Source organism: Rana temporaria, chromosome 3 (genome assembly GCF_905171775.1).
Source record: "Rana temporaria chromosome 3, aRanTem1.1, whole genome shotgun sequence".
Classification (NCBI taxonomy): domain Eukaryota; kingdom Metazoa; phylum Chordata; class Amphibia; order Anura; family Ranidae; genus Rana; species Rana temporaria.
The window spans coordinates 7,419,194-7,439,813 of NC_053491.1; the positions used below are offsets into that span (position 1 = coordinate 7,419,194).

General features: G+C 44.9%; 1 protein-coding gene across 1 annotated transcript in view; it reads left to right on the forward strand.

The window, feature by feature from the left end:
- Positions 1 to 1,009: 1,009 nt before the first annotated feature.
- The window catches only part of WDR76 (WD repeat domain 76), a 51,921-nt gene continuing 32,310 nt past the window's right edge, over positions 1,010 to 20,620 (forward strand). The window contains exons 1-7 of the mRNA XM_040341480.1: positions 1,010 to 1,145; positions 4,218 to 4,316; positions 7,054 to 7,314; positions 15,407 to 15,628; positions 16,868 to 16,957; positions 19,209 to 19,264; positions 19,965 to 20,007. Of these exons, the coding sequence (XP_040197414.1) occupies positions 1,098 to 1,145; positions 4,218 to 4,316; positions 7,054 to 7,314; positions 15,407 to 15,628; positions 16,868 to 16,957; positions 19,209 to 19,264; positions 19,965 to 20,007 (819 nt within the window). The 5' untranslated portion in view covers positions 1,010 to 1,097. The remainder of the gene's footprint in view (positions 1,146 to 4,217; positions 4,317 to 7,053; positions 7,315 to 15,406; positions 15,629 to 16,867; positions 16,958 to 19,208; positions 19,265 to 19,964; positions 20,008 to 20,620) is intronic.

The window sequence follows — 20,620 nt, forward strand, 5'->3', positions numbered from 1 at the left end:
TATTATAGAGGTGACTATCATACCCCCCACATTCTGAGGTACTGGGGGTAATACTGTACAGTATATTATAGAGGTGACTATCATACCTCCCTCATTCTGAGGTACTGGGGGTAATACTGTGCAGTATATTATAGAGGTGACTATCATACCCCCCACATTCTGAGGTACTGGGGGTAATACTGTACAGTATATTATAGAGGTGACTATCATACCTCCCTCATTCTGAGGTACTGGGGGTAATACTGTACAGTATATTATAGAGGTGACTATCATACCCCCCACATTCTGAGGTACTGGGGGTAATACTGTACAGTATATTATAGAGGTGACTATCATACCCCCCACATTCTGAGGTACTGGGGTAATACTGTACAGTATATTATAGAGGTGACTATCATACCCCCCACATTCTGAGGTACTGGGGGGTAATACTGTACAGTATATTATAGAGGTGACTATCATACCCCCCTCATTCTGAGGTACTGGGGGTAATACTGTACAGTATATTATAGAGGTGACTATCATACCCCCCATATTCTGAGGTACTGGGGGTAATACTGTAAAGTATATTATAGAGGTGAATATCATACCCCCCACATTCTGAGGTACTGGGGGTAATACTGTAAAGTATATTATAGAGGTGAATATCATACCCCCCACATTCTGAGGTACTGGGGGTAATACTGTAAAGTATATTATAGAGGTGAATATCATACCCCCCACATTCTGAGGTTATTTGGGGACTAAGAATGTAGAGGTGACCATCGGGGGGGGGGGGGGGGGGGTAATACTGCACAGTATAAAAGGGTGACCACCATCACACCCCTCACTGTACACAGTATTCTCTCCTCAGTGCTGTGGACTGTATAATATTGGGGTGATGACACCCCGCACTGTATTCTCTCCACAGCACCTCAGGCACAGCTCTGCCCGGTGTTCTGTCAAAACACAGCCAACTCGGGACCATGACGTCACATCCGCCCTCCTCCTTCGGCTTACACAACTGTAGTGGCGGGAAGAGTCAGCTGTGTGTTATACAATCTGTGACTGGAATCCGAGTCCTCCTCCTCCTCCTTCCTCTCTATAGACAGACAGACATGTCCGGACTCCACAGAGATCTCCCCTCACTGAGAGACACAGCACAGGTCTGTCCTCTATATTCTATATACAGGGAGATGAGGGGGCTCTGTATTCTATTCTGTATATAGGGGGCTCTATATTCTATTCTGTGTATAGGGGTCCCTATTCTATATACAGGGAGATGAGGAGTCTCTGTATTCTATTCTGTGTATAGGGGTCTCTGCATTCTATTCTATATATAGGGGTCTCTGCATTCTTTTCTATATATAGGGGTCTCTATTCTATATACAGGGAGATGAGGGGGTCTCTGCATTCTATATATAGGGGTCTCTTAATTCTATTCTGTATATAGGGGTCTCTGTATTCTATATACAGGGAGATGAGGAGTCTCTGTATTCTATTCTATATATAGGGGTCTCTGCATTCTATTCTGTGTATAGAGGTCTCTGTATTCTATATATAGGGGTCTCTATATTCTATTCTATATATAGGGGTCTCTGTATTCTATTCTATATATAGGGGTCTCTATATTCTATTCTGTGTATAGGGGTCTCTCTATTCTATATACAGGGAGATGAGGGGGCTCTGCATTCTATTCTATATATAGGGGTCTCTATTCTATATACAGGGAGACGAGGGGTCTCTGCATTCTATTCTGTATATAGGGGTCTCTGCATTCTATTCTATATATAGGGGTCTCTATTCTATATACAGGGAGATGAGGGGTTTCTGCATTCTGTATATAGGGGGTCTCTGTATTCTATTCTGTATATAGGGGTCTCTGTATCCTATTCTGTATATAGGGGGTCTCTGTATTCTATTCTGTATATTGGGGTCTCTGCATTATATTCTGTCTATAGGGGTCTCTATTCTATATACAGGGAGATGAGGGGGTCTCTGCATTCTATATATAGGGGGCTCTGTATTCTATTCTGTATATAGGGGTCTCTGTATTATATTCTATATATAGGGGTCTCTGTATTCTATTCTGTATGTAGGGGGTCTCTGTATTCTATTCTGTATATAGGGGATCTCTGTATTATATTCTGTATATAGGGGGTCTCTGTATTCTATATACAGGGAGATGAGGGGGGTCTCTGCATTCTATTCTTTATATAGGGGTCTCTGTGTTCTATAAGGGTCTCTGCGTTCTATATATAGGGGGTCTCTATTCTATATACGGGGTCTCTATATTATTTTCTGTGTATAGGGGGTCTCTATATTCTATATACAGGGTCTCTGTTTTTTTTTTTATACAGGGGGTCTCTATTCTGTGTATAGGGGTCTCTATATTCAATATATAGGGGGCTCTGTATTCTATTCTGTGTATAGGGGTCTCTCTTCTATATATAGGGGTCACATGCCACCGGGGAGGGGACTTATAACAGGACTGTGATATTGTGGCGTACAACCTGACACTAACTGAGTCTTTTGACACTTTGTGGGAACCAGTGACACCAATACAGTGATCGGTGCTAAAAATATGCACTGTCACTGTACTAATGACAGTGGCTGGGAAGTGCTTAAAGCATGGCATGTAATTTTTTTTTTTTTGGGGAGGGGCGGGTGGGGGCTTCAGGAGGAGTAGGACATCCTCCCCCACTTCCTCCTTCCGCCCAGGGACCGCTAAGGCGATACGTCATATCGCCTTTTGGCGGCCCCTCCCTGTAGGCGATCGCCTGACCAATCACAGGGCGCAGCGCCACTCGCGCATGCGCAGTGAGTGCCCGGTCGTGAAGCCGAAAGCTGTCACGGCCGGGTGCCCACACTAACAATTGGGACGCCGGCCCTGGAGAGGGGGGAGGGGAGCGGAGCGGAGCTCCGGCCGGCGCGTCGCTGGACCGTGGAGCAGATGAGGGCATGTTTATTAAAAGCCAGCAGATACACTTTTTGTAGCTGCTTATTTTTAACCACTTAAGGACCGCCTCCTGCACATATACGTCGGCAGAATGGCGCAGCTGGGCACAAGCACGTACCTGTACGTCCTCTAAGTGCCCGGGCGCGCGCCCACGACCCGGTCCGAAGCTCCGTGACCGCGGGACCCGATCGCCGCCGGTGTCCCGTGATCGGTCCCCGGAGCTGAAGAACGGGGAGAGCTGTGTGTAAACAAACCTTCCCCGTTCTTCACTGTGGCGCCGTCATCGATCGTCTGTTCCCTGATATAGGGAAGCACGATCAATGATGTCACACCTACAGCCACACCCCCCTACAGTTAGAAAAACAGGTGAGGTCACACTTAACCCCTTCAGCGCCCCCTAGTGGTTAACTCACAAACTGCAATTGTAATTTTCACAGTAACCAGTGCATTTTTATAGCATTTTTTGCTGTGAAAATTACAATGGTCCCAAAAATGTGTCAAAATTGTCCAGTGTGTCCGCCATAATGTCGCAGTCACGGGGAAAAAACAAATCGCTGATTGCCGCCATTAGTAGTAAAAAAAAATAAATTTTTTATAAAAAATGCCATAAAACTATCCCCTATTTTGTAAACATTATACATTTTGCGCAAACCAATCGATAAACGCTTATTGCGATTTTTTTTGTTTTTTTACCAAAAATAAGTAGAAGAATACGTATCGGCCTAAACTGAGGAAATGTTTTTTTATATATTTTTGGGGATATTTATTATGGCAAAAAGTAAAAAATATTGCATTTTTTTCAAAATTGTCACTATTTTTGTTTATAGCGCAAAAAATAAAAACCGCAGAGGTGATCAAATACCACCAAAAGAAAGCTCTATTTGTGGGGAAAAAAAGGACGCCAATTTTGTTTGGGAGCCACGTCGCACGACCGCGCAATTGTCTGTTAAAGCGACGCAGTGCCGAATTGTAAAAATCCCTTGGGTCATTTAGCAGCATATTGGTCCGGTCCTTAAGTGGTTAAGTGGTTAAAAATGTATTTTTTTCCCCCCAAAATGTTTGGGGGGAAAACGGTTGTGTGAATACCGTGTGACATAAAATTTTGCAACACCCACCAATTTATTCTTTAGGACCTCGGATCTTGTTTGGGGGTTCCAAATAGTTTTCTAGCAAAAATAAATAAATGCCGATCTTTATATGTAGAAGAGAGGATGGTCAGAATTGGCCCAAAAAAAAAAAAAAACCCCACTGAGGTCGTAGATCACTTTAATCTTTGCAGCCCCGGAAGATCACAGCTGGAGGCGTCTCTGGGGGAAGAGGACTGAAAACTTCAACCAAACACAACGGCCGCCAGCACACGGGAAACTCTTCATTCGTGGTAAGTGCCGGCCCTCGGTGCGGTTAAAGGGACACTAAAGGCAGAATTTTTTTTTTTAAATAACAAACATGTTATACTTACCTCCGCTGTGCAGCTCGTTTTGCACCGAGTGACCCCGGATCCGTGTCTTCTGGGGTCCCTCGGCGGCTGTCTCGGCTCCTCCTCCTCGCAAAAGCTTTCCACGTTCATGCGAGCTCCCTCGCATGGTAGAAAGCTTTTGCGAGCGCGCTCCCGTGATACATCGGCGGCCATAGCCCCCCCGGCGCGCCGCGTCATCCGCTGTGATTGACAGTAGCGCCAGCCAATGGCTGCGCTGCTATCAATCCGCCCAGCCTAGCCAATAAGGATGAGCTCCGGCGTGTTCGCATAGAACACGTGCGGAGCCCGCCAGGAAGTCGGCACCTGTGCTGCGCTAATCACAGCCAGGCAGACATTTCCCGATGCTCGGCTGCAGAGATCGGGAAATGTCTGCCTGGCTGTGATTAGCGCAGCGCGGGTGCCAACTTCCTGGCGGGCTCCGCACGTGTTCAATGCGAACACGCCGGAGCTCATCCTTACTAGCCAATCAACGGCCAGGCTGGGAACCGAACATGATGACAAGCACGTGCCCGTTCTTCGTTGTGGCGATGTCATTGATTGTCTTTTCCCTGTTGTAGGGAAACGCGATCAATGACGTCACACGTCCAGCCCCGCCCTCCCACAGTTAGAAACACATATGAGGTCACACATAACCCCTTGTTGTTAACTCCCAAACTGCAATTGTCATTTTCACAGTAACCAGTGCATTTTTATAGCATTTTTTTACTGTGAAAATGACAATGGTCCCAAAAATGTGTCCAAAGTGTCCACCATAATGTCGCGGTCACGAAAAGAAAAAAAAAAAATTTTTTGTTTAAATAAAAATGCAATAAAACTATCCCCTATTTTGTAAACACTATACATTTTGCGCAAACCAATAGATAAACGCTTATTGCGATTTTTTTTTTTTTTTTTTTTTTTACCAAAAATATGTAGAAGAAAATGTATCGCCCTAAACTGAGGAAAAACATTTTTTTTGTTAATATATATTTTTGGGGGATATTTATTTGTAGCAAAAAGAAAAAAATATTGCATTTTTTTCAAAACTATCGCTCTATTTTTGTTTATAGCGCAAAAAATAAAAACCGCAGAGGTGATCAAATACCACCAAAAGAAATCTCTATATGTGGGGAAAAAAGGACGCCAATTTTGTTTGAGAGCCACGTCGCACGACCGCGCAATTGTCAGTTAAAGCGACGCAGTGCCGAATCGCAAAAACTGGCCGGGTCCTTTACCTGCATAAAGGTCCGGGTCTTAAGTGGTTAAAGCCAAAGCCGCATATGTGCGTATACCTTTTTTGTAACAACATTTGTCTTGACAATTATTGGAAAATAATAAAGAAAATTTAAAGATAAAAAAAAAAAAAAACACATCGTAAAAAAATGTGTCCATTTTTTTAGAACCCGAAAAATGCTCTGGAGCCCACACACCATCGTTTTTAATGACATTAAAAAATATATATATTTTTTTAGGACCCGAAAAACGGTCGTGTGTACGCGGCATTAAAGTTCCTTCTGCCTCAGCCATGAAGATCCAGCCCTGGAGGCAAGCGTGAAAAAATTTAATAAAAAAAAAAAATACCCCCATGCCACACGGCGAGTTACCCCGATGTGAGTTGTTCCCGGCCCCTCTGGACTGCCACACCAGGGGTACAAACCCTGCCGGCTTTTATTAGCACATGTCACTCCTGTACACCTGACCCCTCTGCCTGCGCGTTACCCAATTGGACGGTCACACTCGCGCCACCGTTACACTTCAAATATATTACAGCAATTTGCACCGAATTCATAAATGCAACACATTATCTGCATTAAATTCCCCTTGCCCCCGCGCCATCAATGATAAATATTGATAATCGTGCTGAGCTCCTGGGTGATAAATACACAAGGGGGTAGATTCAGAGATCAATTGCGTCTGCGTAACCATAGTTACGCAGCGCAATTGCTTACTTGCGCCGGCGTATCGAATGCTCCTGATTCAGGAACCTCGATACGCAGCCTAAGATATGCCTGCCATAAGGCTCCTTATGCCGTCATATCTTAGGCTGCATTCTTACGCAGGCCGCTAGGTGGCGTTCCCGTAGTGGTCAGCGTAGAGTATGCAAATTGCATACTAACGCCGATTCACAACCGTACGCGCGCCCTGCGTACGCAGTTTACGTCGTTTGCGTACGTCGGTTTTTGCGTAAGGCTGCCCTTGCTATTAGCAGGGGCAGCCAATGCTAAGTATACCCGTCGTTCCCGCGTCGCGAAATTTTAAAAATACGTCGTTTGCGTAAGTGAATCGTGAATGGCGCTGGACGCCATTCGCGTTCACTTTGAAGCAAATGACGTCCTTGCGACGTCATTTACCGCAATGCACGTCGGGAACGTTTCCCGACGGAGCATACGCACTACGTTCGGCGCGGGAACGCGCCTAATTTAAATGATCCACGCCCCCTACGGGATCATTTAAATTGCGCGCGCTTACGCCGGGCATTTTTCAGGAGCGCCCACGCAATTTACGGAGCTACTGCTCCGCGAATCAAGCGTAGCGCAGGTAATTTACGGAGGCGCAGCGGCAAAACGGTGCGCTGCGCCTCCGTTAAAAACTGCGCAAATGTACCTGAATCTACCCCTCGATGTGGGAATTGCTCAGATTTGCATTTTGCCTTACACAGGAAAGTACACCAAACATGGGGAAGACCACTAATGGAGTGCCTGCGCTTTCCTCCCTGGAATACGATGTGGTGTCCACACCCAACAAGAGGGCTCGGAAGAGGAAGAACATGATGGAGGAGGAGGAAGAGCGGTCTATAGAAGGCGGTGCAGGAAAGAGAACCTCCCTATCGTTAGAGAAGAGCTGTGTGAGGAGAACGCTCGTCGTCCTGCCGTCTCACCTGGAGGCTGAATCTGAGAAGCCGGAGGAGTCTGGTGATCAGGTGAGGTCTCAGGTGAAATGTTTGTTTTGCAGAGATACCTTTTGCACTTTTTCAGTTAAAACGACGCAGTGCCGAATCACAAAAAACTGGCCAGGTCCTTTACCTGCATTTTTGGTCCGGGTCTTAAGTGGTTAAGAGCGCATGCGCCGATGATGCCGTTGGCTGCATATACAGTAACTTATTTACAGTACCTATAGGTAAGCCCTTCGTATAGGCTTACCTATAGGTACAGACAATCGATGGAAGTTTATTTTCACTTTCAGCCTAAAACAGCCAGGCAGCTAGTATTTTTTTTTTTAGAAGAGGGCCAGTATTATAACGTTAGTAATAATAATATTATACACAACAGGGGTGAATCTTCACCCGATATTAATTTATTCGTTTTTTTTTTTTTTTTTTCCTTCACAATGTAGGGAACCTGATTATCCCTCTATTTTAAACCTTGTAAACACACAATAGGGGGATTTATTCCCCCCCCCCCCCAGGAATAATCGTTTGGCTTTTTCACTTAATTTTTCTGTTTATTTTTTATTTTTTATTTTTTTATTTTTTTGGGTGAGGTGGGTTTTTGCACGTTTATAATATTAAAACAGTCCTTTGCTTGTGATAGAAAGTGGTATGACCCTGTTTACTACTGGTCGATTGTTTTTCTTTTGTTCCTATTTATGATACCCGGATCGATTGCTGAGGTTTAGTATTGCTGAAAGGGTATTGGGAGACCAGACTTCCCATAGGCTCTATAAGACTGGTGGAAAAAAGGAAAATTTATATGAAATACTTACCGTAATTTTCCTTTCCTGATGGACTCCATGGCAGCCTACGTGTGGGTTAATCCCGCCTCTCATACCTCATAGGACCCTACTCCCATAAAGCTTTGCTTCTCCCAATAGACTGTGTTCCGTAAAATAGCCTACTCCAGCAAAGGGGAGGGAACTCCGGCTGCCATGGAGTCCATCAGGAAAGGAAAATTACGGTAAGTATTTCATATAAATTTTCCTTTTTCCTGACAGACTCCATGGCAGCCTACGTGTGGGAAATAACTAGCCATACACACCCGGGTGGGCAAATTGCTGGTTAAAGAAAAAGTTTTAATTGACATTGTCAACAGATAAAACATGTAAACCAAAATTAACCGACGATAAGGAAGCCGGTTCCACGCAGTAGTGCGTCATAAATGTATTCAGTGATGACCAAGAGGCCGCTCTGCAGATTACTTCCGGAGAGACGTGTCGGGCAGCCGCCCACGACGTAGCCATGCCCCGAGTAGAATGGGCGGTTACCGCTTCCGGTGGAGCCAAACCCTTCGCTTTATAAGCCCCTTGGATTGCCTGTACAATCCATGCTGCAATAGATCTAGGGGAAGCACGCATTCCCTTGTTCTTTCCGTGAAATGAAATAAATAGATGATCGGATTGCCGAAAAGATGCTGTAGCTTCCAGATATTGTTTTAATACATTCCCAACATCCAAAGGATGAATTTCAGAGTCCTCAGAAGAACGAAAGATGGGAAGGACGATCTCTTGGTTCTCATGGAAGACTGATGTAACTTTAGGTTTGTGACCTAGCATAGGAATCAGGACTACCCGGTCCGGGAAGAACGTAAGAAAAGGTTCCTTACATCCCAATGAGCCAATTTCCGAAACCCTTTTCGCTGAAGTCATGGCCACTAGAAAGACCGTCTTGAGAGAAAGATCTTTGATTGGTTGTTGGTCTGAATTCTGTATGTTTGAGAAAAAATCCAGAACTAGCGGAAGGTCCCATTTTGAGAATCTTGGTTTTCTTAGAGGTCTCAGTCGGATAGCTCCTCTGAAAAACTGTCTGACGAGAGTGTGAGTGGCCCAGGATATCCCGGTGAATGCGGAGATAGCCGAGACTTGGACTCTTAGTGAGCTTACAGATAGAGGTAGCTCAAGACCCGTCTGAAGAAAACCCAGAATGTCCTGAATTCTGGGATTATTAGGAGAACCGTCCATAGAAGTGGTATAGTCAGAGAATTTTGACCATATCCTTTGGTAAATTCTGTTAGTACTTGGTCTCCTAGCGTTCAATAGGGTGGAGATGGCTCCGCAACCTAACGCTTCCAACCTTCCCCTTTCAAGAACCAGGCCATCAGATGTAGATGGGTTGGACATGGATGAGGAGTTGATCCTTGTAGCAGGAGATCTGATCTGGATGGAAGAGGAACTGGATCCCGGAAGCTCAGCTGAAACAGTAATGGGAACCACGGCCTGTTGGGCCAGTATGGGACTATTGCCACTATCTCGACTTCCTCCCACCTGAGTCTCGAAAGAAACTTGAGGATGACTGGAATTGGAGGGAAGGCATAGGCTCTGCGAAATCTCCACTGATCCGTTAGAGCATCCACCCCGAAGGCCTGGGGACAGCGACATCTGGTGTAGTACTTCTCCAGCTTGAAATTGCATGGGGATGCAAACAGATCCACTTCTGGTGAAAAATCCAGTGACAGGATCCAACTGAAAATCTCGTTGTGGAGAGACCACTCGTTGTTGTCGAGGGATGTCCTCGACAGAAAATCCGCCTGTAGATTCTGAGATCCGGGGAGATATACCGCTGTCAAATCCTTCAAGTGTGTCTGCGCCCAAGACATAATTGGATTCACCTCCTTCAGTAGAGACAGACTGCGAGTACCACCCTGTCTCTTGATGTACGAGACTGCTGACGTATTGTCCATCCTTAGGAGGACTGAAGACCCCTTTATCAGATGTAGAAAAGCTTGTAGGGAACAGAAGGCTGCGCGAAGTTCCAGCACATTGGACACGATTTTCTGGGACGGAAAGTCCCACTTCCCTTGGGCTACTTCCTTCAGGCAGAGAGCCCCCCAACCTGTGTTGCTGGCATCTGACGTGATCGTGATCCAAGATACAGGAGCTAGGGAATGGCAATTGAGGAGATTTTTCCTTAGTAGCCACCAGGAAAGACTTTCCCGCATGTGTGACGTTATCCGGATCAATTGGTTTTGTGATCTCGGGTCCCACTGTTGAAGAAACCCCTTCTGGAAGGGCCGCATCTTCCACTGTGCCCATCTCACCATCGGAGTTGTGGAGACCATGGTGCCTATAATGTTGAGGCATTGTGAGGCTTTCAGGAAAGGAGACTCTAGAGCGCAACGGATCCTGTCGCGAACAACTGGGATTTTCTCCAGGGGCAAAGAGATGGTACTTAGAGATGTATTGAATTGGGCCCCGAGAAATATCAGTGATTGTGTTGGTACTAGGTGACTCTTCTCCTTGTTCAGTAGCCAGCCAAACTCGGTCAGAATCGATATGACGAGATCCCGGTGCGTCAATATTTGCTCCTTGTTTTGCGATAGCAGTAGTAGGTCGTCTAGGTAGTGGTGTAGACGAACGCCTCTGGTTCTGATCAGGGCTACGACAGCTAGTAAGAGTTTTGAGAATACCCGTGGGGATGTTGTGAGTCCAAACGGGAGACAAACGAATTGGAGGTGAATATTGCCTACTGCGAACCGCAGATACTTCTGAAATTCCATTGCTATGGGCACATGAAAGTAAGCATCTTTCAGATCTATGGCCACAAGCCAGTCGCCTGGTTGAACTGCTTGCCGGATCGTGAGCAGCGATTCCATTTTGAACTTCTCTTTTTTGATAAAGGTGTTTAGATGTGTCAGGTCTATCACTGGTCTCCAGGAACCTGACTTTTTTTGGACCAGGAAAAGGGGTGAATACATCCCCTGGAACCTCTCGGCCGTTGGGACATGTATAGCGGCACCTTGAGCCACAAGAGAGCTCGTGTAGGACAGGAGGACTTGTCTTTTTTCTTCTGAGCATGGAATTGTTGTGTGAATGACTTGAAGAATAGGGGGTTCTGTAAAAATCCAGGAATGGCCTGTAGATATTGTTTTTACTGTCCAGAAATCTTTTATTGAGGCTGCCCAGACATGCTTGAACTGGAAGAGACGAGCCCCGACTCTTTCCGTCTGGGCCGGCTCTATATCAAAAGGACTTAGGAGCTTCACGTCCACCAGAAGAAGGGCTTTTTGCCGGCTTCTGACCAGAGGGTTGGTTTCTTCTCCAATTCCTCCTAAAATCACGTCCAGGTCTGTACCGACGGGCCTCCCTTGCCTGATCTTGCCTGGGAAAGAATTTTTTCTGTCCATACGGACGACGATCCTGGGGAAGGAACCCTGACTTACCCCCTGTGGCTCGGGTGATGGCGTCATCTAGTTTGTTCCCAAACAGGGAAGAACCCAAGAAGGGTATCTTGCACCATGCCTGTTTAGAGGCAGGGTCAGCCACCCAAGGGCGTAGCCACAGGGCACGCTTGGCTGTGACAGAGGAAAGCATGACCCGAGACACTAGACGTATAAGGTCAAGGGAAGCCTCCCCTAAGAAGACTGAAGCCATCTTTAGTTCCTGGACTGGGATGCTTCCAGATATGTCTTCAGAGACACAAGATAACACAGTGTCCATTTCACCTGTCCAGGCCTCCATTGCTTTTGACAGGGCTGCCAGCGCTAGGGCTGGTTTACAGGCCATGCCCGCTGTAATATAAATTCGTTTTAAGTCAGTGTCTATTTTCCTCTCCAAACCATCTTTAAAGGAAACAGTGTCTTCCAAAGGGAGAGTAACGTGTTTCACCAGTCTCATCAAGGCCGCATCGACTAGAGGAGCTGACTCTAAATGGCTCACCTCTTCACTTTTGAATGGGTATAACTTCGCTATCTTGGATAGTAAAGAATTTTTCTTGTCTGAACCAGACCATTCTTCCATAATTACATCTCCTAGTTCACCAAGGAGGGGAAAGTTTGGGCGGTCTTTCTTAAGCTGGCTAAAGAACTTCCTTTGCTTGGAAGGTGCTTCTACTGGATCCTCCCATTTTAAAGCGTCCTTGACTGCTTTCACCAATGTTGGGACCAGGGAAAAATCAAAACCAGCAGCATAATGGACATTTTCCATTTCACTTTCTGAGGAAACACTTGGAGAGCGGTTGACTCTAGAGGGCCCGCAACTTCAGGATCATCCTGTACCAGGACTGGGGATGGTTCAACAGGAGGAACAACCGCTTGGGCGGAAGTAGAGATGTTCAAGGATTCTTGGACCACTCTTCTGACCAGGGCTTCAACCTGCTGGTCCTCACCCCCTCTTTCCCTTACAGCACGGGAATAACATGGCTCACAGAGGGATTTTCCTTCTGGGACCTGAGCTCTACATCCCCAACAGGAATTCCTTTCAGAATGACTGGAGTGACGGTGAGAGTGGTGACCAGACGAGGATCTAGAACCTTCTCTATAATGCTTAGATGAAGATCTAGAACTTCTAGAACTTGAATGATGTTTTTGTGGTTGAACTTCAATAACATCTTCACGTGCTATTATTTGAGGAATAGACCTGGAGGGACTGGAAACAAAAGAGACAAAATACAATTTTTTTTTTTTTTTTTTTTAAAACCAAAACCCATAGAAAAACAGGCAGAGGGAATAAAATTCCATCCTACCTGCAGCGTAAGGTTTGGCCACAGGGGGGCGGTGACACATCCATAGCGGTGAGGAAACAGTACTAAAAAAAAGAAACCAACAGGAACCGTGCATCAGGCAAAAGGACCCATAATCACAGTGCTACATAAGGCATAAAAGAGCAGTCTCCTACCTTGATCCACAGCCAAGAGAGATACACCTAGACCGTCAGGGATGTGCCACCATATAGCTGTGTTTGACAGCTATTTAAACTTGCCGCCCTGTCGATGACGTCACCGCGCACCGACGTGCGCATGCGCGGTGAACCTGCGTCACCTCGTCGGCCTCGCGCGCATGCGCGATCGCGGCTAGCTAGACCAAGGAGCTCACACACAGCCAAGCCTCGTTCCCAGAACGAGGCGTGCGCATGCGCAGACCACTAGCAAGCGGCGAAGCTGGAACGCACTGCGCTCCAGCGGCCATACCTGGAAGGGAAAAGACAGACTACACACAAAAACTGGCTGCCATGATAGGTAAGAGCATAAGTTTATACATTACCACCTTAGGAAACCCATGATCCGGCCTGGATAAGGAAGCCACCGCTGCTTACTCTGCAAGGTCTGGTAATTTAGAGACCCCCTGCTAATAGCCAGGGTATGTGGTCAAATAATCGCTTACCTGCCAGTGGCAGGCTAGTAAGCATAAAAAGGGGTACCGCAGACAAAAAATGTCCATCCAGCTAATAGCTGAGATGTGTAGGACTTCAGAGCCACCAGGCATGGGAATCAGGGACTAAAAAAAAAAGGTTTTTCTTTAAACAAACGATTACTTCGGTCCTAGGAGGAGGACAAAAAAGGAACACAGTCTATTGGGAGAAGCAAAGCTTTATGGGAGTAGGGTCCTATGAGGTATGAGAGGCGGGATTAACCCACACGTAGGCTGCCATGGAGTCTGTCAGGAAACAGTCTTTATCTCTGGTAAGCGGTTAATCGTTACTTCACGAATTGCATGGGTGAACACTTTATCACAGCAATCAAGATATCATCACATCTTGCTAATTAAGGAATTGTCTTCACACCAGATTGAGACACTTTTTAATTTTTGGGTTTTTAAATGGACTTTGCTGTTTTTTCTATCACTTATTAATTTAATTCATTTATTTGGATTCCTTCTCTTATCAAAGAGTTATTTTTGTTTACAATTTATTTTTGTTTACACTGTTTTTTACTTAATTGTATTTAAGTATTCTATCACTATTAATAGCGCTGCACTGCCTTTTATATTTATAATAATAATATATGCACAATAGGGGTGATCTCCCCCCATGTATTACATTTTTCGATCTTATATTTTTTTTTTCTTTTTTTTTTTCTTTCACAAGGTAGGGAATTTGGCCTTCCCTCTTTTTACACTTTGTAAATACACAATAGGGAGAATTTATTACCCCTGGATTAATTTTTTTTTTTTTTTTGTGTGTCTCTTTTTCTTCTCTCCTCCTCTTTCCTCTCGTCTTGTACCCTCCGTCTTAACCCTGCCCCGTCGCCTCCATCCCCCCCACCGCTAGGGGGGTCTGAGTTATGTCTCCAGGCCCCCCCCCCCAGGGAAATTAAATCTTAAAGGGAAAATTAGACATGGGGCAAGTTTGAAGTGAGTTACATAGTTACATAGTTACATAGTTAGTCAGGTTGAAAAAAGACACAAGTCCATCCAGTTCAACCACAAAAAACAAAACAAAAAACACAGTAAAATCCCATACACCCAACTCCATACCCACAGTTGATCCAGAGGAAGGCAAAAAACCCCAGCGGAGCATGATCCAATTTGCTACAGCAGGGGAAAAAAATCCTTCCTGATCCCCCGAGAGGCAATCGGATTTTCCCTGGATCAACTTTACCTACAAATCTTAGTACTCAGTTATATTCTGTACATTTAGGAAAGAATCCAGACCTTTCTTATAGCAATCTACTGATCTGGCCAGAACCACCTCAGGAGGGAGTCTGTTCCACATTTTCACACCTCTTACTGTGAAAAAACCTTTCCGTATTTGGAGGTGAAATCTCTTTTCCTCTGGACGTAAAGAGTGCCCCCTTGTCCTCAGTGATGACCGTAAAGTGAATAACTCAACACCAAGTTCACTGTATGGACCTCTTATATATTTGTACATGTTGATCATATCCCCCCTAATTCTCCTCTTCTCAGGAGAGAATAAATTCAGTTCCTCTAATCTTTCCTCATAGCTGAGCTCCTCCATGCCTCTTATCAGTTTGGTTGCTCTTCTCTGCACTTTCTCCAGTTCTCCTATATCCTTTTTGAGAACTGGAGCCCAAAACTGAACTGCATATCCTGTGAGTAATCCTGTAGCACTAGTGACAGTCGAAGTCTTCTCCTTTTTCCTTTTTTTTTCTTCTTTTCTTTATGGTATAAGAGGTACCTATTGAGACCATTATGTTGTAAGTCTGTATGTTGATTTTATGTGTATTTATTGTTCTGTTTGGAAAAAAATCAATAAAAGAAATTTTGATAAAAAGAAAAAAAAAAAAAAGAAGAGGGCCAGTAGAGGCATCGAAAATCGATATCTTATAGTGTTTGTGTTGAATTATTCGCTGTGTATGTGGAATCTCTGCTGTCTGTTGTTTTGAAGCAATCTGGTTCTGATCCCAGCAGGAAAGTGGATCCGGTGTCTCTGCTCCCAGCACACACATCACGGAAACTACAAACGGTGTAAGGAGAAGTGTTAGGAAAAAGAAGTTTCTGTACGACTCCCTGGAGGAGAAGAAGTTATTGTTTGAGCCAGACGATGCGGCCAACATGAACGTTAACCCTAAAATTGTCGTAAAGAAACCCTCTGCGGATGAATCTGATAGCGAGGAAGAGTCCGATCAGGTAATGTCTCCTGCGTTGCTTTTACTGTACAGGTGAGGTTTATTGGCGGCGGGTGTGAATTGATGTTGTTTTATATAAAACAGAATTGCGCTAATTAAAGTGGAATTACTACGGTTTTTTTTTTTTTTTTTTAGTTCATTAACCACTTAATGAAGCCCCGGACCATATTGCTGCCTAAAGACCCAAGGGGTTTTTACAGTTCGGGACTGCGTCGCTTTAACAGAAAATTGCGCGATCGTGCGACGTGGCTCCCAAACAAAATTGGCGTCCTTTTTTCCCCACAAACAGAGCTTTCTTTTGGTAGTATTTGATCTCCTCTGCGGTTTTTATTTTTTGCGCTATAAACAAAAATAGAGCGACAATTTTGAAAAAAATGCTATATTTTTTACTTTTTGCTATAATAAATATCCCCCAAAAACATATATATAAAAAAAAAAAATTTCCTCAGTTTAGGCCGATACGTATTCTTCTACCTATTTTTGGTAAAAAAAATCGCAATAATCGCTTATCGGTTGGTTTGCGCAAAATTTATAGCGTTTACAAAATAGGGGATAGTTTTTTTGCATTTTTATTTTTTTTACTACTAATGGCGGCGATCAGCGATTTTCTTTCGTGACTGCGACATTATGGCGGACACTTCGGACAATTTTGACACATTTTTGGGACAATTGTCATTTTCACAGCAAAAAATGCATTTAAATTGCATTGTTTATTGTGAAAATGACAGTTGCAGTTTGGGAGTTAAACACAGGGGGCGCTGAAGGAGTTATGTTTCACCTAGTGTGTGTTTACAACTGTAGGGGGGTGTGGCTGTAGGACTGACGTCATCGATCGTGTCTTCCCTATAAAGGGGATGACGCGATCGATGCGCCGACACAGTGAAGCACGGGGAAGCCGTGTTTACATACGGCTCTCCCCGTTCTTCAGCTCCGGGGAGCGATCGCGACGGAGCGGCTATAAACAAATAGCCGCGCCGTCGTCCCGGATCGCTCCCCGAGGGTACCCGACCGCCGCATGTACCGGGGGGGTCCCGATCGGACCCCCCACCCACGTCTAGCAGAGGACGTACAGGTACGTTATTGTGCCTGTCCGTGCCATTCTGCCGACGTAAATGTACATGAGGAGGTCGGGAAGTGGTTAAGAGTCAGCAGCTACAAAATTTGAACTTGGAGCATCAGCAATCGAACAGGCTTTTTTTTTTTGCCACATTTAGTTTCACATTCTATTTTTGCTTTTCAGGAACAGATGGAACTCTCTGCATACGAGCGTGAAAGACTGGAAAATATAAAGCAGAATGCAAAATTCCTGAACTCCATAAAATTGCTGGAGGTTAGTTTGTGCTTTAAATATGCTCCATTTTTCTGGATTGTAGGGCCCTTTTTACACTGGGGCGGGCAGGCATCGGCGGTAAAGTGCCAAAAAAAGGGATAAAAGCGCCGCTGCAGCCGTAGTGTTATCCCCTTCATGTGAACTCTACTCATTGTAAGCTTTATTACATGTTTTTTTTTTTTTTATAATTGACAATTTTTATTGGGTTTAAAACATAAACAAAAGAACAAAACAATACAAAAGTAAAAGGGAATCAGCAGTCGCCATCCGCTCTGGAAAGGACACGGTATAAAATTAACATACAGACCACAGACATGAGTCAATAAGGGAAAGCACTGCGTATCAGACCGAAGTAGCGCTAAAGTAATTATAGCGCAGGCTTCTCTCACCAAACAGACCATTAGTGAGGTCCGCGGTTTACGTTTGCGTGTCCCGCTATTCCAAAGGGAAGGAAGAGGGAAAAAAAAAGGGGGGGGGAGAGAGGGGCAAAAGAAAAGTAATAAGAGAAAGAAAGAAAGAAAGAGGAAAGACGGGGGAGAGGGAAGGGCATAAGAAAGACCCAAGCAGAAGGGCGTGGATCTGTGTGTGTAAAAGGGAGAGAGGAGACCGATCTGTGTCTCTTGTACATAGGGACACAGATCGGTCCCCTTCCCCCACAGTTAGTAACACTAGGCAGGGTACACATTTAACCCCTCCCTCACCCCCTAGTGTTAACCCCTTCAATGCCAGTCACATTTATACAGTAATTAGTGCATATTTATAGCGCTGAACGCAGTATAAATGTGAATGGTGCCAAAAATGTGTCAAAAGTGTCCGATGTGTCCGCCATAATGTCGCAGTACCGATAAAAATCGCAGATCGCCGCCATTACTAGTAAAAAAATAATAATAATAATTCAGTCCCCTATTTTGTAGGCGCTATAACTTTTGCGCAAACCAGTCGCTTATTGCGATATTTTTGGTAAAAAAAAAAAAAAAAATGTAGAATACGTATCGGCCTAGACTGAGAAAAAATGTTTTTTTTAAAAAAATTGAGCGATTTATTATAGCATATTTTATATATATTTTTTTTTTTTCAAAATTGTCGCTCTATTTTTGTTTATAGCGCAAAAAATAAAAACCGCAGAGGTGATTAAATACCACCAAAAGACAGCTCTATTTGTGGGGAAAAAAGGACGTCAATTTTGTTTGGGAGCCACGTCGCACGACCGCGCAATTGTCAGTTAAACTGACGCAGTGCCGAATCGCAAAAAGTCCTCTGGTCAGGAAGGGGGTATATGTGCCCAGTAAGCAAGTGGTTAAAAGCATCCCACTAAAAATGTACCCCCCGTTACTGTAAACCCTTTAAAAAGCCTCTCCCCCCTTTCTTTAAAAAATGTTTTAACCAATATCCCTAGTACCCAGTGGCAGGTGGTGCTTAACATTTTTGGGGGGGACACAGACAAACTGAAAAAAAAAATCAATTGCAGCCACTGTGCCCATCAAATGCAGCCACTGTGCCCATCAAATGCAGCCACTGTGCCCATCAAATGCAGCCACTGTGCATCCCCCACCCACCCGGCACTTGCCATATCTCGGCAGGGCAGTGGGTCACGGCGGTGGTGTCCTCCACGCTCCTCGATGTCTTCTACCGTCCGCTCTTCGCATCCTCTGCTATGATTTGGACACCTGATTGGCTGAAATGACAGGCGCTGTGATTGGACGCCTATCGGGTGACGGGTAACAGACCCGAGCACCTGATTGTCTGAGAGAGTCGGTTCGGTGTTAGGAAAGCGAATGAATATTCGCTTTCCTAACACAAAGCTGAGTGAACTGCGAGCGCCCAGCATGGCACCCGCTGTTCACCTTTTTTAACGCCTATTAGAGCCTACGGCTTTAATCGGGTGCTTAAAAAAAAATACCTCGCCGCTGTAATTCAGGGTCCCAGGGCCCGAAAAAGGGGCCGGGCGCCTGAATAGGGGGTGGCAGCGGCAACCATACATAGATTCATGCAATGCAAGAATCTATCTATTGGTGGAGGGGTGGCAGGAGAGAGGTGGCGGCGCTCATGCGCCCCTTATGGACGCACCGCCACTGCTAGTACCAGAGGTTGCTGGTATTTCTAAGTGTAAGCCAATTACACAGAGGTGTCCCTTTGTACACTACAAATTAAAATTGGTCTTTGGAACAAATGTTTACATTTTTATGTAAATTTTTAATTTGGATTGATGTTTTATTTGTGTGTTTTTTTTTTTTTTTTTTTATTCCTAAAGTCTGTAGCAAGCCTTCGTCCACCAAAAAAGAAGAATCAGAAACATGTTGTCAAAAGGTAATCTATTCATACATAAAGGTTTAATCCAGCGGTGTGCACCAAACTGTAGTTTGAGTATTTGTATCGGGTTTGACTTTTTGCTTCGTAAAAAAAAAAAAAAAAATCTTAATGTCTACTGCGCTATTCTCTTCCTCTATTCTCTACCTCTCTACCCTATACTTCACCCCCCCCCCCCCCCCGGACCATTTTGTTGCTAAAGGACCAGGCCCCTTTTTTGCGAATTCGGCACTGCGTCGCTTTAACTGACAATTGCGCGGTCGTGCGACGTGGCTCCCAAACAAAATTGACGTGTTTTGTTTTTTTTGCCCACAAATGGAGCTTTCTTTAGTGCTCTGTTTTAATAAATGCTACACAAGTAGTAGCACTTTCCCTCCTTTTTTTGTTGATTTTACGTGGTTTGCTGGTGGGAGTCTCCGCAGATCCTGTTTGGAAGAGAGAGACTGCTGACGCTGATAATGTGACCTTCATGCCACAGTGATTTTATATGGACTTTTCTCAACGACTAAAACTTTTTTTGATGTCGTTTATCATTCCATGCCTCTTGTTAACCACTTGCTGAATGTGTGTATCTGTAACGAGGTTATTTAGGACTGCAGCTAACCCGGGTGTGTTATTTTTATTTTATTAAAGATTTTTTATTTATTTTTTTCACCTGGGGATTTCAAATTTTAATGAAAGCAGCTAATTGGCCTTTCAGAAGCAGCAGGAGGTGTCCAGCGAACCCGGAAAATGATCAGACGGTTAGCTCGGCTGGTCGTAGAGGTGAACAAAGACCAGATCGTCTATGACCACCTCTATGATCTAGGAGGACTGGAGCGATGACATGTCACTGCTGTTCGAAGGCGGAAATTATTATTTTATTTTTTTAAAGTGTATAGAGGACCTATCACCCCGTATTTCTATTAGAAGGGATGTTCACATTTCTTCATTTATTGTAATAGGAATAAAGTGGTTTAAAAAATAAATAAGGGGAAATAAAGGAAAATAAAAGATGGGGGGGGGTGAAAGCACCCCCATAGAAGCGAACGCATATGTAAGTCACGCATATTGGGGTTGTCCCGATACCGAGCATTAAGTACTCGCACAAATGCTCCCGATGCCTGACCCGATACTTGGTTGGCGGAGAGCGGACTCTGGGTGGAGAGGGTGGGGGCGGCGTCGGTAGGCGGATCGGGTCACCTCAGTGGGCGGAGCGGGCGAACGGATTCAGTGGGCGGGGAGGGCGTCAGTAGGCAGATCGGGTGGAGTGGGCGTGCGGCCTCAGTGGGCGGAGCGCTCGCCGTCATCTTGGCACACCCTGCACTTGGCCACAGTAAGTCAGCAGCTGAGATCTTGTTATACCCAGCCCATGTA